Source organism: Triturus cristatus, chromosome 6, assembly GCF_964204655.1.
Source record: "Triturus cristatus chromosome 6, aTriCri1.1, whole genome shotgun sequence".
Lineage (NCBI taxonomy): Eukaryota > Metazoa > Chordata > Amphibia > Caudata > Salamandridae > Triturus > Triturus cristatus.
In genome coordinates this window covers 981,892,579-981,917,144 of record NC_140589.1, presented here as the reverse complement: position 1 = coordinate 981,917,144, position 24,566 = coordinate 981,892,579, and the positions used below count along the sequence as shown (strand labels likewise).

The following is a 24,566-nucleotide window of genomic DNA, read 5'->3' as shown; positions in this document are numbered from 1 at the left end:
GTGTCACTGACTATAATAATTATCTACCGTTATTTTATGTTTTGAATTCAGGTTACAGAACAAACAGAAGTCATTGAGCTTCAAGCGAGGTAAGATTAATTAATTGAATTCCAAAGGGCTCATTTTCGGTACAGAATGTACTAAAAATAGTTACAAGCGAAAAGTAGAAGGTTCATTTTTGCGAGCAGTCAGAGTAAGGCATACCTGTCATACTAGACAGCAGAAAACTGGGCTCTTGAGTCACCTATCAGGTGTTGGCCTTACTGAAGCCCTTCATCATCAGTCATGTACACTAGTGCACTGAAAGTATCTTGGTGAAATCAGTGGGCAGATACTAGACAAAATCATAGAATGGAAGCAATAGTTAGTCATTGAGGTTTGAGCGTTAGTTTGATCTCTACCTTGTACTTGATATCTTGGTTGAGTCGGTTAGCTGTTGGTTTTGTCTGAAATGGGAATAATGTGGTTATGGTGGGAATGTTAGGCAGAGAACTTGCACAGGCGGCTTTTCGTTTTGCTGCAAGGGTTGTCATAAGTTACAAACCGAATACTCCTTTTCCTAGCCCTTCCTTAACACCCTAGGAGAGCTGTCTGAGATAAAAGAGAACACTCACCTACCAAAGAATTCCAGTCTGCCTGGCAGAGGACCATGCAGATGTTCAATTTGTGAGACTTAAAATTTGCTCCAAGGGCTGGCTAAGGAAGATACTCAAAGCCTGAAACTGTAGACATGAGAATTTCATTGAAACGAAGGGCGCTGCATCAGCCTGGAAAAGAGCCAGTAATGGCAAATGGACATGTTTTCAACCAGCACAAGTCATACCTGTTTGAGAAGTGGAAATGCTCTGCTGACTCGAGGACTTGGAGTTGCTGTAGACCAAACCAAGAAACAAGTTTCAACTGGGCATTTTGCTGTAGACCTGTAGGGGAACTGTAGGTAGTTTTTACAACTTGAACCTGTGGCCTGATATCCAGGAAGCCTTTTCCTGAATTTATTTTAAGACTTTAATAACACAAGGGAAGAACATACAGAAGAGAGACATTTCCTCATCTCTGCATAACCGGGACAAGTTTCATATGAAGTAAAGAAAAAAAATGCATCCTTCCCAGCTATATATCCGTTACTGCAGGACCATGAAGATCTAGCATGAACTTGTAGTTCTGTTAGGCTACAGCACCAAACCTAGACCAATTGAAGATCTGATGAACATTTCACCAAGACGAACCACTAATTCTTCGATGACCTTGTTCCATCACCGTTCGACATTGTGGGGTTAACTTTTTGAACCGCTTACTGATATTTGACACTGTGACTTTATTATGGAAGCCCTTTTGAAGGCTGTCTCTGAAGGCTGTTTAAATAATGTATCACTAATTTAATGTATTTAATGAAATCATCACACCGTTGTATTCTTTCTTGTTTGTTTGATTGTCATTGAGATCCCTAAGATGGTACTTTTGTGTTCATTTTTGACTTGCATAATCGAGGGGATTTTGTCACTGAACTATTTTTGTGCAATTCTTTGGCACAGGGGTTCTAGGAAAGTTATTGCATGCTCTCAAGTTCCTGATTAAAATGTGCCATATTTGCATGTGCAGACTGCCGTATAAAAATACTGCTAGATACTTTGAATATTTCTGTACTCGGAAAATGAGGTGCCCCAGTGTAATTCCTGGTGTTTTAAGGAAGGGAAAGCGAAATATTAACATATCTTTATTGTTTAGAAAAAAAACGTTTAGGAGTTTCCGTTTAGTGGAAATGTGGTTATTATTTAAGTTAAATTAATATAGCAACCTTTGTTATGCTTAAAAGTGTTATGCAACACCTTTTGTGTGTTTTCTATAATAGAATATTGTTATTGAAAACGTTGCAGGAAGTTATACTATTATTTTCCTGAATCTGGTTGTGAGAAATAGGTTGCTTGAATAATATAGGCCTATTGGCTAAAGGTAGGGGAATTTACAAGAATGTTATGGTAAGAGTGAGTGTGCCAGAGGATGATGACCATAAAGCAATTGATCAACCATTAGCTGTAAGGATGTGGTCTATGTGATATTCCTTTTCACAGTTTGGTAATGAAAACAACCACCCCTTTTATTGCATCACATAAAGCACATGGACAAAAATAAGTTAATGAGGTACCACAGAGACCATCATCCCACCACAGCCTAATTCAAGAAGGTTTTTTATTTCTCAGGGTTTTATATAAAGTGAACTTGACCCAAAGGTATCGGGTATCAGAGCGCTTTACATGAGTACCAGTTGCTTACACAAGGACACATTCATTTTTGTTAGGCACGGGGAGATAAAGTGATTTTCGTAGAATCACAGGAAGTTGAGTGTCATTGCTGAGAATCAAACCTGATTCCCTAGATTGGAGACCAACCACCCTAGCTGTTAGACTACATCCTCTCCCCACAAGTTGCCATACCTTTCTGAATTGTCCCTTGGAGTAGCATTTGGGGGGTTAAGGAGGAGCGTTGGGACAGGGGGCTCCACACCTAAGGGGGTACAAAACTTATTTGTTTCTAAAAAGTAGCTCTTGTCACCTAGACGTCTTGTTTACTCAGAGTATTAAACCAGATACTCCTGGAGTGCTATTTCTAGCTTTTGTCATCCTTGCACCAGTTAAAACTAGATTCAATAATCCACATCAAGCCAGTGACTAAGAACATTACAGCTAGCTTTCTTTCAGCAATCTGATTACTCATTGGAGTAATTATTCATTTTACTTTCAAGCAACATACCTTGGGCAGTATAAAAACAAATGCTATGAGGCTTCCTGGAAGTGGTTGTCATTATAGCATACCCTGCTTTTTCCCTTCCTCCTTCATTACCACACTTTCAATAGTATGGCTATAAACTGATGCTTTACATAAGAGTGTAAGCCGTAATGCCTTTCAGTACTTGCATATAGGTTTTGCAGCCCTGGTCACATTTGTGATGGATATCTGTTAGTACAAGTGGAGAGTTTAACCATAGCTACAAACCTGTTGTACAAGGAAAGTTGTGGCACTGTCCCCACTTGAAGTAATTCAAGTGAATCCCAAAAGTTCTCCAATCCAGTTTCTGTAAGGGTATATTCGATATATAAAAGTAGCTTGTATCATACTTAATTTGCTACTTAGATGAGTTGTTTTAAAAATGTATTCTCAGCTATTTAAAGGGACCTGTTCTTCCAGATCCCCAAAATGTAGGGCCATGACTGCAGCCACATGTTTGCCTTGGTAGGTTTGATATGTAGGAACAGCCAAATTTCCACATAAGAGCTTGCTAAAATGGATCATTTTGTGCTACTCTGGATACAGATTTAGCCCTTCCTCACTTTTGGGCAGTTTTGGATGACTCTAATGTGTAACTAATCTGATAAATTCAACACCTTTAGTCTCTTACTAGTGGTTACTTTGCACTTTAGGAAAAGACTGCAACTAGAGCTTACTTTTTCTGAACTAACAATGTGTCATTTTGCATTAAAAGGTAATAAATATTGCCAAAACCAGATATATTCTATTTTCAACTGAGCTAGGATATTTAAACCTTCCATCAGTGTAATCACATGATGTGGCCTTCCATAAAGTCAGACTGTGGGTCGAAACATTCATAAGTATTTTAACCACTCCATTAATGTAAAGATTGGAAAGCTGGGTAGCCGGGGTAGGGAATATGTTCACCCCTTGGAGACCTCAAACACTTTAAAGTAAGGCAAATTGCAAAATGGAAATGCATGAGAAAGTAAGAATATGTAAAGAAAATTGATGTACTGTGTGTTTTATAGTGAGAATGATACTTGAAACAAACCTAGCGTAAAAGAGTGCATATGACATTATTAAACAAATTAAAGTATGTGCAGAAATGTTCTAGCAGTTGATTTTTGACAGCTGCCAAAATGTAAGATGTTTGTTTTTCCTTTCAGGCTTCAAGTGAATGAAGACGTAATTTCAGCATTGAAAAAGGAAGCTGTTGATCTCAAAGAGACAGTCGAACAGCAGAGAATAAAGAATAATGTAAGATATGATAATTGTTTACTGCAGGAATCAATTGTAGATAGAATTTATCCAAAAGAACAGGCTAAGGAAAAAAATATTTCTTTGGTGGAGAAGGGATATACCTCTGAGATTTGCCATATTAACCCAAACATTTTTCAATTGTTTACTTGTATGAAACTTATAGGAATTTTTAGATGACTCTTAGAGATGTAACAAAATGCTATAGATGTTTTTTTTGTTACAGTTTATTTCTTATGAAATCATTTTACCATTGTCCGACTAACACACCACTGTCCTGGCTGTTATGTATGCATTTTAACATGAAACCATGTGTGATGTTCATTTTATTACATTTCTAACAATAACGACAAGCCTATAAAGAAACGTTACACCCAGTCTAATATGCTAACCGCTTACAGGGCAGAAAAGCCCGGGAAGTCAAAACATTAGGTTAAGAATGAAAAAACAACAGAAATATCAAATCAAACTTAAATGAAGCAATTGTCTTTAGACCTTTGTGAAGTCCTGATTATCAACACTTCATTTTATAGTAAGGTTTTATAACATAGTTTAGAATGTATGTAGTTCAATAGATTTAAGATGAACATCTTTTTAAAAAAAAAAACAAAAAAAACCACTGTCCATTGCAGCAAGTTCCTTAATGCTTTCTACTTCACCTGTGAGCCATTTATCCTCTTGGCTTTGATATCCTATTAAGGCTTTTTAGGTTGCAGTTTGTCGCCTTTGGATGTACTTGTACTTCAACATGGTTTACTCCTGATATCCTGTCCAGCCTACTGTGAATCCTGAGTAACTGCGTCAAGTACCCCTTCAGCACTAGCCTTTCAGTGGCAGCACGGGTTGGGTAGTCCAAGACTTCTTGGGAGGTGGGGGGATCGATACAAGGGCATGATCACAGGCTTATAACTCAAAGTATGTTCAATGGCAGCAATAAATGATTGTCAAGCCAAATACTGTCTTTTATGACAAAAGGTGTGTGTGTGTCTGTCTGTCTGTCTGTCTGTCTGTCATTCCCCAAGCACTATAGGTTGCATTCAGGTTTGGCCCCACTAGCAGTCTGAGTCTCTGTAGTCCCTCTAACGGATCACTCTGGCGGCATCTCTTCACAATGATCGCATCAACCAGGCTGCACTCCTAGTCTCTTCCAGTGGTCCCATCTGACAGACAGGGTCACCACATGTGCTCCGAACTCAGGCAATGGCCCAATTAGCATAGCCACAGGTGCCTTTGGCATATGAAGTCGCCGACTTACCACACACGGGTGACAGCGCTATCCACATGGTAGCGACAATGACAACGGCTACTTCACGGTGGCCTCCCTCTGGCATAAGGGGTCATCAACTTGAACCTGCACGCAGGCAATGACCCGATCAGTGAAGCAGGCATCTCCTCACATACCTCACTACATGGATTGACTTGCCAGGATCTGACTTTTCCAGCGTTCTCTTCCTGACAGGGCCTACTTGTCTTTGTAAGCAGTCAGGCACTGATGCTCCAGGGGCAGGTGGTTTTTGGTTGTCCCTTAGTGATGTCCCCTCACCACTCACTCAGCTGGGGGACTGGCAGGCCTTAGCCGCCATCCCTGGTCACAGGCAGAAGTCATCTTGCAGAGCTTCCCCTCCACGCAAAGCCGGATTAACTGCTTGACAGTTGACAATCTTGGAGGTCTCGATTTCCCCTTCTTATAGTCCATTTCCAGACACTAAATGTGATTTAAGGCCTCCGTTTTTGAAGTTTGTGTTGGGTGTAGGCTTCCTTTTTAAGTGTCTGTTCTCTGCACTGCTCTTCATCCAGAATGCAGTCTGGCACAGCCGGAGTGACTACTAAATATGATAGCCACACAACTCGGGCGAGGGGATTGACTAGCGGTTCATACCTGAATATTAGTGACATGTAGTTCAAAAGGTTACCTCAGTGTCCCAGCCCTACTCTTTATGATTCTCTTATCAGCCCCATCTCTCGTCAGAGATTTATTTGCTCAAGCCCCCTTTCCAGTGACTTCTCTCAGAATCAAAGAGCACCCTTTGAAGTATGCAGGAGAGTGTGGCTCTCCTTCCTACAGTCGCTGTCCCACCGAGCTTACAGGACTGCAGCAATCCACAAATCCTTCTTTGGGAGAAGGGTGATTCCTTTATCTCCTTTTGCTCCTCCAGTCTGCCTTGGTTGTCCCAAAATAGAACCCAGACTCTTCTGTGTATCGTACCATTCACAGGCACACATACACCAAGTACTTGCATACTACACACACACACACACACTGCACAGCGCTAAATACTAACTTTATGAAGGCCAAGAGTGAGTTAAGCACACAGCAGCGGAACTTACATGAGTGAACCTAAAGGGCTCACTCCAGTGACACAGGTGAAAAAAAGGCCTGTTCACTTCTGCTGATCACTATACAGTATGCTGCCACCACATTGCTCATGCTTCTTAAATCCTGGCAGCAACTGTAGCCTTTCACTTCTATGAGGGTAGTGCTTTGGGAGCCCACCCGGACCAACAAGTCGTCAATCCCTGAGGCAGGGCTATTTCATGGCGCACATGCTTGATCTGTGTATACCCATGACAGCACCAGGGATTCAGACATCTTTGCAGCTGGGGCACTCTGGCAGGGGCACCCATCTGCCAGCATTTTTCCATCCCAACAGTTCAATGAAAGTTTTCCTTTACATGTGTTTGTATTGTACACTTAAAGTACTCCCAGCCTATGAAACTGTGCAGTCCATGACAGGTTACACTGTGTTTATAAACAGTTGCTTCATTGCTGGTGTGATGTAAGTCACTTATTTTAAAGCCTGTTTTAATTACTTACCTTTGAATATAGTTATTTATGAGTGTTAAAAATTGCGTCTCTAGTTAGAAGAGATAAGCACCCTTCCCAAGTAGGGACCACAATCCTAGATACACACCCTAAATTAACCTGTGCTCACCCTCTTGTAGCTTGGTATAGATCAGTCAAGCTAAACTTAAGAGGCAATGTGTAAAGTATTTGTGCAGAACCTAAAATAGCAAAACAGTGAAAGCACCACACACAAATAATCCACACCAAGTTACAAAAATAGAACTTAACTTAATGAACAAAACAAGGACAAAATGACAAAAACCCAGTAAGTAGAACTAGAATTATGATTTTTTTTAAAGAATATCTTGAAATATAGTAGTGCTTAGAAACATAAAGTGCCAACCGGGGCTATGTGGTCGTGCTTGACCGGGTCAAATCTGAAAGTTTGAGCCGACCGCAAAAAAACAAAGGTTGGATACAGGGACAACTTGTCTTGCTGACAAAGTACCTTGGATGGATGGAATGCATCAACATTGGGGCCCGGTGTGAGAAGCAGGAGGCGGCGATGCGTCAGTGTTGATCTCTTCAGATGCAGGCGATGAATTAGTTCTGATCCGTGCAGTTAGAGCTGTGTAGTTGTCGAACCCCTCAACAAAGGCGATACCTCGTCGATGATCCGTTCCGTGCAGCCGGTGATGTGATGTGATGTGATGTGATGTCCTCGTCTTCGGCGGCAGCGGTACTGTGTCAGCCTCGAGTTGAGATGCTTCTGTACGACTGGCACAACAATGGTGATGTAGGAGTCCAGCAAAGTCCAGCAGGGTGACAGTCCTTTCAGAAGCACAGCAGTCCTCCTTCCTGGCTGAATGCCCTCCAGAAGAGAAGTGTACTGGGTTGGTGGTGAAAGGGTCCAGTACTAATACCCAGTTGTGCCTTTGAAGTGGGGGGAGACTTCAAAGAGAGGCCTTTGAAGTGCACAAGGTACCTCCTTCCTGCCCTGGCTCCAGACTCACTACAGGGAGGTATGCAGCTCTTTGTGTGGGGACAGGCTGTTCAGGTTCATGTGTCATCACGTACCTCTCAGCCTGCCCAGGATGGCCCATCGGGATGTGAATGGCCCATTAGGCATACCTAAATTCTCTTTGATTGTGGCTGTCTAGAGGGAATGCACAAAGCCCAGCTGTCACCCACCCCAGACATGTATTTAGAGACGGGCAGAGGCGCAGAATTGTTAAAGTAAGAAAATGCCCACTTTCTAAAAGTGTCATTTGTTTTACTAAACACCTTGAAGCCTGATTTTACAATTAATTTGTAATTTTAAATTGAGTCTAGAGACACCAAACGTTAAATATTGATGTTTTCCCATTTGTAAATCACACTTATAAAATGTACACGGTAATCTCAATTTTAACCTATGGGAGAGATGGGCCTTGCCGTAGTTAAATTATTTGAGAGTTTTTCACTACCTGGGCATGTAAAGCTTAAAAGTACATTCCCAACTTTTAAAATAAACTGCACCCTGCCCCTGGGGCTGTCCAGGGCTTACCTTAGGCATGACTTGTATGTATTAAAAAGGAAGGTTTGGGCTTTGCAAGAGGGTTAACTTGCCAGGTCGACATGGGAGTTTATAAATGCACACAGAGGCTCTACAGTGGTAGGCCTGAGACCGGTTTAAAGGGCTACCTACTGAACTTGGTGGCACAATCATTGCTGCAGGTCCATTAGTAGCATTTAATTTACAGGCCCTGGGCATATGTAGTGCCCTTACTCGGTACTTATAGGTAAATTAAATGTGCCAATTGTGGATAAGCCAATGTTACCATATTGTAAGTTGAGAGCACATACACTTTAGCACTGGTTAGCAGTGGTAAAGTGCCCTGGGTCCTAAAGCCAACAAAAAAATGCAGCAAAAAGGGGAGGAGGAAGGCAAAAGGTTTGGAGGTGACCCTGCAGGAAGGGCCATTGCCATCATTGAGGTATGCAGAGACGGACTTTTATAGACCAAATATATTTTGTATTGTGTTTATCAGTTCCATATGAGTAATTTAATAGGCAGTGCATGTTCATGTAGAGAGGTTCAACTTTTGATGTAGCTACTGACAAAAGGAAGCTGCGCAAGTAAAAAGAAAAATGAAAGCGAAAAGAGTAAATCCTTTGAAGGATCGAACCACTCATTGAAGCCCAAAATCTCATTTTTAAATATGAAAACTGCCTGAGAACAGCTTCCCGCATGTTTGTATAAACATCTACCCCCATAAACTTAAATGACTAAAAATCCTTCTCGGTCTACCAAAATGTGGTAGTGTATTAGAATTAAGGAGTTATTAAGTTACAGCGGATAAATTGTCTGGAAATCTAATGTGGAAGGGGATATTGGGCATGGGGGCGGTGGGGTTTCTGTAAAAATAGATGGTGCCAATCTAGCTAAAAGAAACATTCTTCCACCTAACACACTTTTTTAAACCCATTGATTTTATATCTGCATGTATGTAAATGCAATGCCAGCTCACATGACTCGTTTACCACAGGCACCTCCATTCAAAAGGCTTTCACATTCAGTACTTCAGTTCCAGCAAAGTGGCATTCAGCTGTGCCTCACCTTTGTCATCAATAGTGAATGTTAACACTCTAGTTGTTCAAATCAACTGACAGACTGCTGCTGCTGTTGGAAGGACATGTTTAACTGAGCATTTTTTGTGAGGGGGGACTTCAACCCCTCATTTTGTTAATTTACTGAAGTCTCTCTAGGAAATGCTTTTGATTCTGCAGCTCATGTAGCAACATGGCGTTCAGTGCCTCGAAGTTGTCCTCAATATAAAATGTGAGCGTTCTACTGTAACTTTACAAAATAGTTTTAATGAATAAGTAGATCACAGTCAGACTGCTGTTGCTGGAAGTACAAGCTTTACCCCTCAATTCAGGCTTTTTTCTCAATTGGATGAAGAAAACATCAAGCAATTTATAGAAAAGGTGTCCTCATTTTAACTTCTGGAGCATTAACCATAATTTCTAAGAGGGATAGAAAACTGTTTTCTTTCGAGATGGCTCACCAACTCACAGCAGGGTGTCATATAGCATTAACCATAATTTCCAAGATGGATAGAAAGCAGTTTTCTCTTGACATGGCTCACCAACTCCCAGCAGGTGGTCAGCATTTTCATAGGGTTGAGTCAACTTGGAACTCTCCACAATTTAAAAAAGTAGTTTGGTCCACCAACAAATGATTTGCATTGTGACTATGATCTGTTATTGCCTTTTCTACATGCTCCGCATGCGACCCTCAAAGCCAGGCGTTTGCTAAAATGCATTTTAGTAGGATGAAAATGTTGTGCCCTTTCATCAAACAGTTGAAGCAGATGTGTAACCATCATCTAAATACTCATATGATAAACACACCTCCTAATCAAAGGTTTTGTCAGTTTCACAACCACATTTTAAGATTCTGTTTACAACAGCAATGTTATGCAAGGGTCAGGGCAGTCATGGGAATGTTTTACCCCCAAGATACTACTGCTCAGTTATGTGGTTGGCCATTTTGAGTCTGCAACCCACCCCTCACAAGATGAAAGGGAAGTTTGTAAGAAAAGGTGTGGGAAAGGTTTGACACCATGAAGAGAGCCTATAAGGTCAACAAAAAACAAGATGGTTTTTGGTGTTTCAGACCATATCAGGGTCTGATGGCATAACTCTACTGATGCCATCTACAGGCTACGTTTGGCTATTGTTTTTGAATACTGCAAGACAGAAGAAGGCAGAAGTATGTGAATTTATTAACATTGACAAGTTTAATAATAATTTTTCCAAGTAAGTAATACATTTAGAATTCTGTTTTCATTTTCCCAAAACAATGTTTTTGGGGTTAATTGAGCAACTTGGATCTTATTTCCTAGAGTATGCATGTTGAATGTCAAAATTCAGATGTTTAATTCTTCTATTTTGCAGGAATTGCGTGAGAAGAATTGGCAAGCTATGGAAGCTTTAAGTCTAGCAGAAAAAAACACTGCAGAAAAAGTGGCCTCTTGTAAAAAGGCTCAGGTGTGTGTTTTTTCCATTCTATCTTTTAATACTTTTGACAATCATTCACTGTAAACACCTGACGGTTACTACATAGTTACTGCAATTAGTTTTTTCCCATTATTAGTAAAGTTATTCTGAATATTATTTTTGAGTAGTTTTTTGAGGAACACCGAACATAGCAATGCCTGTATTTTTAGTATGTTTAGTAGGGTTTACAAAACACCTGACTTTCTTATAAGTTACCAAGTAATCTATACTAGAGCATATGGGAAACGCACTGGGATTCAAGCAGTTGCTCTCACTGGGTAGGGATTTTTCTGCCTCATCGTTAACGCATATGGTGAGAGGACTCAATGGGACTATATGCGTCATGCCCCCTGTCAACTACAGCACATAACTCCATCTTGTTAAATTCCCCACCCCCTAAAGACATTTGACCTTCTTCTTCCGGATTCCATGGAGTCCACATAGTCACTCTTAGACCACAGAAGGAAACCAATCATTCTAGAGTTGGCTGTAATGTAATATCACTCCTTACGATACGTCGATCCCATGTAAACTTAAATACATGTGTGATATCATTAAGGAGGGTACACATGAGATAAGGGGACTTGCCTACAGCACAGACTACTTGCTCCTTGAGGATCTGTTTGTGACCCTCATCTCACAATCTCAAATGGCATGTGGTATACTGCTAAACTGCTGTGGAAAGTAGGTAAATCCAATCATAAGAGAAGCTCCCCACACTCCAACAGGCGCAAATACCATGGCCTTTGATGCTGTGGGGATCACCCAGATATCAAAGCATACTTTTGTGTGCTCCTTTCCAGCCTCGTGCTCTCTGTTGGAGGAGGGAGCTTGAGGTGAACATGCAAAGTGTAATATTACTATGTCTAACTGTACCAGATTAGTTCAAGTCATCATTTGCAGCACATTTCTGTTAACCCAATTGATTCTGGTAGTGTAAGATGTAGTTCACCTCAACTAAACAAGCTGTGCTGATGTTCCTAATTTCATTGAGCTATGGGGCCCCTGATGACATGAAGTAATTTGCTAACCTTAAATGTGCCCATTTCTGTTTGAATTTGGTTGGGCTACCATGCACCTCTTGCATGCAGGTAACTTGCAGAGACGCATATTTTTTTTCCCATTTTTGGTGAAGCAGGAATCACTCAATCTGCTGCATCTTGATCATGTGGCGCACTTAATGAAAATGAGGGTTGAAATGTGTGGCAGGTTGTAGGCGTCACTCATGCAATCTGACATCAGTTCCTTACTTCATGCTACAGTAGGTGCAGATCCAAAGATACCCAGGTCATTAATCCACTTTTTCTTGAACTTCTACAGGATTTTTCAGGGAAAAAAATGTTCCAGTGTGCAAGGAAATGTTACCCAATAAACAGGGTTTGAGTTTTGTGGGGAATGTCCCCGACAATGTCTTTTTATGATCCCCACTTGATTGGTCTGTGGTGCCTGAGATTGTTCCATCGCTCCATGGCCTGCAGCATCTGTGTCCAGATCCACCCTAAGGCCACCCGGGAACATGAGGCGAAGTTGTTAGTCACCCAGCACCAAATAGCTCTATGTTGGTTGAAGTCACTAGGTGAAATCTGGTCCACTGCCCAAAGCCTTTCCCACCACAAGGCTATGGTGAGGTCCAAGCCTTAGGGTAAGTCCAAGAAAAAGAAGTCCAAGCTTCTCTCGATGCAGTCAATCCACTCTAAGTCCCCAGAGAAGATGCAAGGATGTCATTGTGCCTTCAGGCGCAGCTCCTGAAGTCCTTCTGCGGAGCCTGTTTCTTGCTTTCCACAAGTTAGCCTGAATTTCCCGGGCCTGGGGCAGCTCCACAGATTGTGGAGTTCCCAGAGGTGAAGCTTCACTTATTCATGAAGCCGGCCCTCCGTAGTGTGCCTTTGAGCCTCATGGAGCCGAGAGGCCATCCTACTGGGCTTCTGCCTGCGGGACCTCCCTACCACCAGCTGGGCCCTCTGGATCCACGCCCAAATCTGTACCGACTTCTGGCATGACCCTGTACTCCATATCGCTGATCTAGAATGCCTGTCCAGGTCGTTGACGGCTTACCCATAGTGCAGTCTGACTCCGAGATGTATTTATTATTATAACAATTGTCCCATGAGGGTCATTCAAACGTGGCACCTTCTTATGTGTCTTAAAAGGAACCCAGAGTTACCCAGACCTGTTCATCAGACCAAAATTATTTACAAAGAAGACAAAATGCAGGACTGATATAGTTTGCATCTGGTAATGTTTTGACTCCAATCAAGTGTAACAATCAACAAAATAAGTGATCATAGAGCATATGATGCAGTGCTCCAATGCTGATTATATACACAAAGAGTATAGATAAGACATTGTTTAATTCCCAGTGGTTCTATGCATTGATTGTCAGTGTGAAATCCCTTGAAGTTAAATTATCCCTAACTACCAATAGCGAGGGTTTGCAAATGTTTCAACCCTTTGTGACGGTTAGGTTCTCTTCATGACATAGTCATCGGACTACCAGGAGTATCCCAGTCAAAAGTTTCAGTGCTGCAGTGTATTCTATGAGAACCAGTACCAATCCTCTTCATACGAGAAACAGCAAAGCTGGTTCCATAGAGATAAGCCTGGACCAATATCGGGGCAAAAGTGCCCAAATTGTCATTTCAATCTTTTCTTCCACAAGAACGCCGTGAAGCTAATTTCACTCTATTAGGCACCATTAAAGTGTGGAGAAAGAGAGAGAGAGTGTAACTCTGAGACAGTGCTGTGCTGGCGCCATCCGAGACGGCGCTCAACACCGCTTATTCCTATTGAGCCAGGCAATCCCTTTGATACCAATACTGTCCCTCTGCCATAGGGAGGGTTCAGTTTCTTCCTGACACATTTGGTATTGACTCTGACAGCGAATGCTACAATGCATTAGACAATATTGCCCAACCATATCCGAATACCAATTAGTATGATGACTTTCAAGACACTAGTGGCCTAGCCATGTCTCCAGACACTGTCGTTTTTTTCTCCTCCTGGGCCTGCTTCTGAAGACTGCATAATTTGCAATGGTGATGATCTTGACCTCCGGCTTCCCACTTAAGAGTTAAAGACCATCCATCGTACTAGTTAAAGTCCTTCAGCAAGGCCAGACTTTCCGAGCCCCTCCTCCCTTTTAACAAAGCTTTTTCTGACACACTTTTAGTGACCAGGGCCAGGCCCTGTACAGGCCCCCCGGTCAAGTAACACATCGCCCATCACTCTGCACACAAGGGCCCAAACTTTTTCACTCAACAACCTACTCTTGAGAGTCTGGTGGTTCAGGGTTCAGTTGGTAAAATTAACCCTTATGCGTTCTCTTGGCTCTTTCCCATAGGGAGTCGAAAATGATTACCACATTTGGACGCAAAATGTTCTTGTTCACAAGCCTTGCCTTGTGTTCGGTAAATACCACATGTCCTCTGGGGCACAACACCCATGCCTTATTGAATTTGTGGCCCAGATTCTTCCGGTTGTTCCTGAGGAAGCCCGACACATTATTTCCCAAGCCATGCAGGGTGGCTGTGATGCAAGCAAGTTTATTATTTGAGGTAGCCTTGAATACAACCAACTCATTAAGCAGAGCCACTGGTACCAATGTTGCCATCCAAAGGCATGCATGGATGCGCTCCACAAGGTTTTCTACTGATATCTAGTGCTGCCTCATGGGCATGCCATTTGACAGTTCATGACTTTTTGGGGCCAAGGCTGATTCTGCACTCGAGTGGTTCAAAGACAGTAGGCACCAGCATGTTACCTGGGCTTGTCCACAGCACCATGTCCAATGTCTTCTCACTTTCACCCTTTACGTGGCTTTGGTAGGAGCTTCCAGTACTGTCGGCCACCACCTCGGGTACAGCAAACATCTTAGCCCTTTTGTGGCTGAGGTTCCCACATTGTATGTGGGCACCGGGGCAGCGTGCAGTCCAGTTAACCACACATCTGGCTGCTAGAGCCGCTAAGCTTCTTTAGCGTGTTCTTAAAGACACACAGCCACTTTGTAGGTGGCCTTTTCTGCTAGAGTGACAGGCCATCACTGCAGGCAAGTGGGTGTTATAGATAGTTTTGCAGGGTTATACACTTTCATTGCTGGACCCCTCTCACCTACCCCCCTCGTCTTTGCCACAATCCCTATTACAGTTGATGGAGGACCATCTGGCCTTTTATTACAAAGTACAGTCTCTTTTAGCCAAAGGTGCCATGGAAAGGGTGCCTATGCCAGAGGTAGGCTGTGTTGATTTCTGATAATTTCTCCTACTGAAAAAGAACAGAGGCCTTCACCCTCTCTTAGACCATCACCCTCTCAATGCCTTCATACAAAAGGACAAATTCAGGGTGCTCACCTAGGCCCAGGTCATGTCTGCCGACGACCCTGGAGACTGGATGGTAGTGTTGGACCTGCAAAATGCCTATTGTCACATCCATGTCCTGCAGGCCCACAGACTCTACATCCGGTTCATCCGCGGGCCAGAAGCATTTTTCAAATATGTGCTTCCATTTGTTCTCACCAGTGACCCGTAAGTAATCATGAAAGTAACGGAGATGGTCGCAGCTCATCTTCAGAAGCCTGGTTTCCCCCTTCCCTTGACAACTAGCTGTTAAGGCGGGCTTGCTCCAGGCAGTCACTACTCACCTCCAGTCTATGGTGGTCCTCCAAACGTCATAGGCGTTCACTATAAACATGCCTAATTCACACCTGATTCCTTCTCAAATGCTCCTCCTCATCAAAGCCATTCTGGACACAATGCGGTTTCGAGCCTATACCCTGGAGGAGTCCAGGACATTCGGGCTGTGATCCAGAAGATTCAGCCTAAGACCTGGATCTCGGTGAAGATGATTCTGAGGCTGCTGGGCCTCCTCCATCCTGCTGGTAAAATGTGAATGAGGAGAACCTTGACTCAATCTGTTCGCCATCGCTGAGAACGTGTAATGGCAGCAGTTCTTCATGTTATAATTTCCAACGTGACTCTCACTCAGAGACGCATTCTACGTGGAGTACAACTCTGGACTCCTCTACGCCTTCCTGTCTATACCACTAATGTCCCCAGTTCTGAAGAAGATCTGGAGCAACCGGGCCCAAGGCATCCTAGTGGCCTGGATTGGTTATTGACAGTATGGTATCCAGAACTTCTGGCATGAATCTGTCGTCCTGTCCTGCTGCTCCTTCGAGAAGGATCTGCTGTTGCAACTGCAGTGCAGGTTCTTGAACCTGCATGCCTCTGCCTCCATGCTCTTGACCTTCTGAGGTTATGAATGTCATCCTGGCAGTTAGGCGGACCTCCACATCTGTATATACCTGGCGTTGGGACAAGTATATGGCCTGGTACGCAACCAAACAGGTTGACCCACTTCATGCAAAACTGTCCGAGGTTTTGTTGTTAGTGTTGTTCCTAGCTCTGCGAGGCTATGCTTTGGCACTGTTAAAGGGTACTTGTTGGTTATTTTGACTTTTTACATTTTCCAGACTAGCCTTCTTTGTTTAAATCACTAGCAGGATGCATTTCATTAAAGGATTACATTTGTTTCTCCTTCACCTTTCTATATTCCCCAGTGGGGCTTAAATTTAGTTTTGACCTTTCAAATATGTTCTCCATTTGGGCCTGTGCAATGCTGTCCTGTAAGGTTGCTCAATCTTAAGATAGTCATAAAATAGGCATGGAGAGTGAGTGGGCGTCAGGCCCTCTCTGTTACCCAATTGCTATCCAGATAAGATGGTTATTCGGATTTGCGCATCCTTTTTGCCTAAGGTAGTGATTCCCTTTTGCATCAGACGAACCACCACTCTTGTGACTTTCTTCGCTCCACCTCACCCCTTTAAGGAGGAGAAACGACTTAATCGGCTGGATCCTAAGAGGGCTCTCAGATTCTACATCAGTTGGACCAGAGAACACAGAGTGGACAATCGGCTCTCTGTTGGGTTCGCAGTTGCAGAGAAAGGAAAAGTGGTGCAGAAAGGAACCTTCTCTTGCGGGATCGTACTCTGCATCAAGATTTGCTACACATTTGAAAGGATTGCGGGCTACTGTGGGCATACCTCCATACATTCACGAGACACTACTGTCTGTACAGCAAAGTCTCTTACAGCTGGCATTTTGCCTGTTTGGTTCTTCAGGACTTAAGTTTGAGCCATTACATGCACTTACCTTCTCCGAGGTACTGCTCTGGAATCTATTCAAAGGTGAAGACTCTGCAGATAGCAGTCTCTATCAGAACAACAAGTTACTTCCTACAAGTAGTGCTCTTTCTAGTAGATACTCTATCCAACCCTCCCATCCTCCACGTTTAGTAAACTGGACTCTTTCACCTAAAAAGATCCTGGTCTTCACACGGGTCACAACAAATGTAATTTTAGCTCTGTGTCTATGAGCATGGAAGTGTCAAGAAAGCAACTGTCTGCGGTGATGGGTGGCTCCTATATATAGCTGCATGCTTCACATCTGGCATGGACAACATCAGTGTGGACCCACAGGTGCCTCCACCCGGTGCTGGGGTACTGCTTTAAAGTTTTCTAGATCCAGTCTGACACTCGAGGACCAATTCTAAGGTGAAGAATCTGCATTTAGATAGTCTCTACAAGAAGGAGCATTACCAACGGTACGCAACTTGTTCAATACTTTAAGTCAGTAGGATGGCATACTAAATTAAGTGCTAGATGTTGGAAATGTTCACCCTTTGGAGGTCAAAAAAATTAGTGTGATGGTAAGTAATACATGTCAAATCCACTTCTACCAAATGGTATATTTGTGATAGCTAGTGATATGTAAAAGATGTATGCAAACTTTCGAAAGAAACCCCATGACCAGTGGGAAATAAAGCAGTACAGTGCACTTCCGATAAGTAGGCTCCCTAATGAATCCATATTGTTGTGAGTTCTGTTGCTCCTGCATGGTTTCTCTATCCATGGTTCTCTTGCAGCAGCAGTTACTACTCGTAGTACAGCTGAAATCTAATTCTGGTCTCCCAGGCCCTGTACGTACGAATGTCTGTAGGCAATGTAATGAACAGAAAATGTGAGAAGATTTTCCTGTGATCTATTAAACTTTATGGCAAAGCTACTTGTCCTACCTACTTCACTGTGTGTGCAAAATAATCTGATAAGGCTGGCACATTGTCAGAATCTGTGCCGATATGACAACAACATGTACTTAACATTTTAGAAATTGAGGCATATATCAGAATTGGAATGATCACTTGATTCCCTGCCACAAGAATTCCATTCCTCATGCATCCTGAGATTTTCATGGAATGTAAAGCAATCCATTACAAAGGCATCTTGCCACCACCACTCCACAAGTAGTTGTTCTATCCGTAGTACATTTCAAATGTATCTGTCAGTGGAAAAAGAAATCTTGACTAATCCGGACATTCAGCAATTATGTCACTTGTTCTAGCAGTTTCCACAAAATATACAACCACTCTAGGTCTTGTCCAAGCTTCAGATCTTATTAGCAATCCCAAACCCTTTAGCTACTCTAACATCTGGGAACTCTTTCTCACGGAAAACACTTGCACTTAACTAGTAACTGAATGTTGGGAGATCTTCAGTGCCCTTGGTTTGTTAGAAGATAGAGTTCCCAATGCTGAAGGTCTTTATCCCGAAGTAATACCCCCTGAAACTTTATCATTTTGTCTTTGTCATTAATTAAAAGTTGAGAAGGCCATGCACATATTCAAAATGTTTTAAAATATCTTGAAAATCATAATACAGTGTATTCTAAAATTGTATATAACGTTCTTATTTTTAGCCATGAAACCCATGTTTTGAGTCCTAACAAGTGATGTTAAGAGGCATTAGGTTTGTGTTATAGATGACTAGTGCATATACTTTCCATGGGACCTTTTTGTACAGAACAACTCCCAATTTGTATGGAATCAAACATTAAGAATTATTGTTTCCCATAGGCTTATTTAAAAAGAAAAAGTACAAATGCACCTTCATCCTGACCTGATTGATAGTTCTACCTTTTAAAGGGTCAATTTAAAAATATATGTTCGAGGCATGTGAGCTGTAGTTCACATGCTTTGCATACTTCTGCCATCTAGTGTTGGTTCCGGATGTTTGCTAGTGTTTTTTCTTCAAAGAAGTATTTCCAGTCACGAGGTAGGTGACTCTTCCTTTCGGTGATAGTGCGCATGGGCATTGACTCCATTGTTAGATTGTTTTTTTCCACCATCGGGTTCAGACGTGAATTGGTGCACTCCGGTTCGAAACAGTTTTCTTGGGCTCCCCTCTGTGTGCAATTCACTTACTCTCTATGGTATTGTTTTCGATCGTGTATTCACCTTTCTCCGCATAACATATCAAATACAAAAGCTCTTTTCGATCGGGAAACTCATGGAAGGCCCTCAGACCTACCCACGTCGGTCCTACTCGCAGTCGATTGAACGGACTCCATTTAAATTCCGCCCTCGGTGCCAAGCGAAGTTCACGCTCACGGACTCACATGAAGCGTGCTTCTCTCCGGAGCACAACGAACAGGACTGTGACGCATGTAAATCATTCAGTTCGAAGAAAACACTCTGCGACCATCTAGCTTGATGCCGCGACATGCAGAGCCAACACACTGGATTCATTCTGGACCTCTTCGGAGAAGATTCCGAACAATAGACCGGTGATGCACTCGGGCTGAGGAAGAACAGGAGGATACTATAGCAGTCTCCGAATCCGATTTGGACGAAGACATTCTGCAAGGACAGCGTATCGTGAGTACCGAAGCTCCTTTGCCCCAAAGTCCTACTCAGCCCTAGAAAAAGGCTCTGGTCCTACCTCTGCCTTTCGACCATGGTCTGCATCGAGAAAATGTTTCCAACGCCCCCCTTCCGGCTTGGCACCGAAACACACGCTAAAGCCATTCCAGCTCGGGATCAAGTCGTCCACACTTGGGCACCAAACCGAAACCTTCAGGGCTGAAACGAGTCTCAGACCCAACTCCTTCGACACCAAAACCATCTTCGGAACCAAATTGTCAGCACCGTAGACACCAGAACCTTAAACTTCAGCACCGAAACATAAAGATTCTCCGATACCACCATAGAAACCCCGTATCGATGTCCCACCTGCAAATCCGGACCCAAAATAAAAGGAACTGTACAATAATCAAAAAAGTTGGACATGTTGCAACCAAATTGCCACATAAACGCAAGTCTGAGTCAGAGGACACTTATCACATTCCTTCAAAAAGGAAACATGCTGGTACTAATCCTTCTCCTCCTCCTCCTCCTCCTCCTCCTCCTCCTCCTCCTCCTTCTCCTCCTCCTCCTCCTCCATCTCCATTACCTCCTTCCCCAGAAACACAGAATTTGCTAATTACTCCTACTAATTAGCCACTACCACATACACCTGTTGATCAGGATGGGGGCGATGATCCTTCACCTGCAGACCCCTGGAAGGATTATAATACATACTCTCCCACAGATAGTTATCCTGACCTTTATCCTACTAAACCTTCTCCACCAGATGACAACGTAGGTTACACAGAGCTATTAAGCACAGCAGCTGAATATCATCGGGTACAATTACATAAAGAATCCCTAGAGGAGGATTTCCTTTTTCAAACCCTTAGTACTTCCCAAAGATCCACACACACTCCACATGCTCAAAGGTAGGTTAAGACATGTGGATGACATATTTGAGGTTCCTGTTCGTACACGTATTCTCACTCCCAAGATAGACAAAAAATATTAAACCTGCACCATCAGACCCAGTTTTCATTAAGGATCAGTTCTCAGACTTCAGGAGAAGCTCCACCTACGGACAAAGAGTCTAAGCTGATAGACGCCTCTGGATAGAGAGTAGCCTCCTAAGCTGCAAATTACTAGGGCACTGCTTAATACCCAAGCCTTTTTAGCCAGGTACGATAGGGCGCATTGGGACAAAATGGAGCTACTGCTCCAATTCCTGCCTGATGAGCAGAAGTCCAAAGCCCAAGACCTAGTGCAAGAGAGAAAGCTCATCTCTAATTCTTCCATTAGGTGGGCCTTAGATGCGGCTGACACTCTGGCTAGAGCCGTTAATACCAGCGTGTTACTAAGAAGACATGCATGGTTAAGAATTTCAGGGTTTAAACCAGAAGCTCAAGTTTCTGTTCTTAACTCACCATTTGACAAACAACTCCCCTTTGGTCCTGTAGTAGACACGTCCTTAGAGAAGATGAAGGACACGGACGTGGCAAAATCTATGGGAGCTCTACAGTCCTCTTCTAGTCATGGTTCCTTTCGGAGCACCTTCTAACATGAGGGATCCAAGAATATCTCTTCAGACTCTGCCTCTACACTGTACAAAGGCAACAATCAGCCCTCTGCTTCCAAGATTTTCATATGGTGACGCTTCAACAAGTGCACCCACTTCTACAGCAGGGTGACTTTGTCTACTCTAGACTTTAGGGACGTGTATTTCCACATTCCAATACATCCCGCTCATCGCAAATTTCTCAGATTTGTGGTAGCGGGCCGCATTACCAGTTCAAAGTACTCCCATTCGGAATCACCACAGCTCCAGAGTATTTACAAAATGTCTAGCAGTAGTCGCTGCTCACCTACGAAGTCAACACATTCATGTCTTCCCGTACTTGGACAACTGGCTCATCAAAGCCAGTACGTACCTAAATTGTCTCCAGCACACTCACTTAATACTGCAGTTACTGTACCAACTGGGGTTTACAGTCAATGTGTTGAAGTCGCATCTCCAACCTTCCAACACTCAAAACTATCTAGGCCTTACTCATCGCTCTCTGCAGTGATGGGACCCATAACATTTGTCAAAAGGACGGCCCTTCATAGATCCTGTTCCACAAACAATACCAACAGCAGACGTGTCGCTGACTGGTTGGGGAGCTCATCTCCAGAATCACACAATTCAAAGCTTGTGGAGTCAAAAGCAAAAAGCTCCCCACATAAATCATCTAGAGCTGCTAGCAGTGTTTCTAGTGCTCCAAGCCTTTCAAATTCACCTTGTAGAAAAAGCTATCCTAGTCCACACCGACAACATGACAGCTATGTATTATATACAAAAACAGGGCGGACACACACTCTGCAACTGTCACACATAGCTCTAGACATTTGGAAATAATATACACCACACAATCTATCTCCTAGTAGAACACCTCCTAGGAGTAGAGAATCAATTTGCTGACCTTCTCAGCAGACAGAGGCAGCAAATCCATGAGTAGGAACTTCACCCTTAAGTTCTCCTCCCATACTTTCAAAGTTGGGTGTTTCTTCAAATAGATCTTTACGCCACACAGAAGAATGCAAAATGCCCAAGCTTTGCCTCCAGGTATCCACACCCGCTCTCCAAATGCAATGCACTATGTATGAACTGGTCATAGACCTTTGCCTACGCTTTTCTGCCTCTCCCACTCATTCCATCAGTGGTTAGGAAACTCAGGCAAACATCCCTCACACTGATTTTAGTAGCTCCCCCATGGGCCCATCAACCTTGGTTCACAACCCTGTTGGAGCTATCAGTAATTTCACATCAAAAGCTGCATCTCACATCCAATCTCCTCACATGGAGCCATGGAGAAATCAGGCACCCAGATCCCAAAGAACTTAACCTAGCGATCTGGCTCCTGAAGTCAGTGTTATGTTATCTGCATCTTCCACCAGACTGTATGAACATTATTAGAAAGGCCAGAAGACCTACTACAAGAGCTTGTTATGCAGCTAAATGGAAGCGTTTTGTATTCTATTGTAATAATATAAATCCCCTTGATGCTTCCATACAAAGGTTCATATGCTATTTGTTACACTTGCAGCGGTCCGAATTAGCTTACACTTTATCCGCTTACATCTCGTTTCAATAGCTGCGTATCGACAAAATAGGCAACACTTATCTCTATTTAGAGTACCAGTTATCTAAGCTTTTATGGAAGGACTAAAAAGAGTTATACCACCAAGGCTTCCACCTGCCCCAGAGTGGAATCTTAACATAGTCCATGCATAAATGTGAACTGCAATTTCTCTCGTGGAAAATCGCTTTTCTCATTGCAATTACTTCACTGAGGAGAGTGGGTGGGCTACTGGCACTAACCATAGAAGAACCTTTTTTCCAGTTCCACACAGACAAAATGGTTCTTCGTACCAACCCTAAATTTCTACCTAAAGTAGTTTCTGCCTTTCACGTCAATCAGTCGGTTGAGTTACCGGTGTTCTTTACTCCACCAGATTCAGTGGCAGAATGCTTTAGATGTTAGAAGAGCCCACTTATATTACATAGAAAGAACAAAAACATTTGTAAGACTAAACAACTTTTTGTTGCTTTTGCTCCACCTCACAAGAGCAATCCTATATCCAAATCAGGTATTGCTAGATGAATTGTTAAATGTATTCAAACTTGTAATGCAGAAGCAAAGAGAACTTTAACAATTCCCCCTAGAGCGCATTCCACTCGCAAAATAGGGACTACTATGGCTTTCTTAGGAAACATACCCATAGTTGACATTTGTAAAGCTGCATCATGGCCTACACCACACACATTCACCGAACATTATTGTTTAGATGTGTTAGCAAGACAACAAGCTAATGTGAGCCAGGCAGTACTTTTTCAGACAACTGCAACAGCTACAGGTTAGCCACCGCTTTGGGAGAATACTGCTGTATAGTCTATGCAAAGCATGTGATCTACAGCTCACATGCCTCGAATGGATAATGTTACTTACCCAGTAAGCATCTGTTCTTGGCATGTAGAGCTGTAGATTCACATGCACCCACCGGCCTCCTCGGGTACCTATACCTGTTGCAGTTCTCTCTTACTTTATATACGTATGCATGGACATCTCTATTCTACTCTTACTAACTCCATTCTCACCCTCTGCTGGAAAACAATCTAACAATTAAGTCAATGCCATGGGCACTATCATCGAAAGGAGGAGTCCCCTACCTCGTGTCTCGAAAGACTTCTTCGAAGAAAAACAACTTGCAAACATTTGGACCTAACACTAGACGGCAGGAGTATGCAAAGCATGTGAATCTACAGCTCTACATGCCAAGAACAGATGCTTACTGGGTAAGTAGCATTATCCTTATCACAACTATCCTTATACCCTTTCTGGAACTCCAATGTTTGTGAATCCTAATATTTAATAGTGCTGTTATGACTTGCACAATTTTAAATATATTTTAATATTCTTTTTCCTTCTTGCCAATCTGTCTTTCAGGAAGAAACAGAACAGCAGCTTTGTGCTCTACAGTCTAAGACAAAGGAGACCTTACTTTCGCTGTTCCCACAAATTTCTCTGGTATCAGAGCAGGTATGACTTATTTGTTATGGGCTTTCAAATGCTAATGTACATCGCTTTCTGCAAGATATATGTAATAGGTGATGTCATGGTGAGTGGAGGGTTTTTGTGTGTATGTGAATCTCCGCACACATGTATTCTTCTTTTAAAGGCATACAAGCGTGTAACTTATCCCTTACTTTATTTTCATAATCAGACACTCATACACCCATTCAGACGCTCAAGCGTCATACCCACTTAAACAGTCACACACCTACTCACAGACCCACTCAGACACATACACGCACTGGCAGACCCATTCGCAGAACCACTCACACACCCCTTACAGACCCATTCATATTCTGTCACACCCACTTACAAACCAACTCAGACACTCATACACCCACTGAGACACTCATGCAGTCATTCACACACTCCCTATCAAAGGTTAGTGGTTACAGTTCGGAAATACAATGTTCGAGGCATATGAGCTGCAGATCACACACTTAGGA

General features: G+C 42.8%; 1 protein-coding gene across 6 annotated transcripts in view; it reads left to right on the top strand.

Moving 5' to 3' along the window:
• RRBP1 (ribosome binding protein 1) overlaps positions 1-24,566 on the top strand; it is a 250,849-nt gene that overhangs the window by 159,563 nt on the left and 66,720 nt on the right. For all 6 annotated transcript variants that reach the window (XM_085611756.1, XM_085611754.1, XM_085611752.1 and 3 more), the window contains exons 18-21: positions 52-89; positions 3,915-4,005; positions 10,733-10,825; positions 23,995-24,087. In XM_085611756.1, the coding sequence (XP_085467882.1) occupies positions 52-89; positions 3,915-4,005; positions 10,733-10,825; positions 23,995-24,087 (315 nt within the window). The remainder of the gene's footprint in view (positions 1-51; positions 90-3,914; positions 4,006-10,732; positions 10,826-23,994; positions 24,088-24,566) is intronic.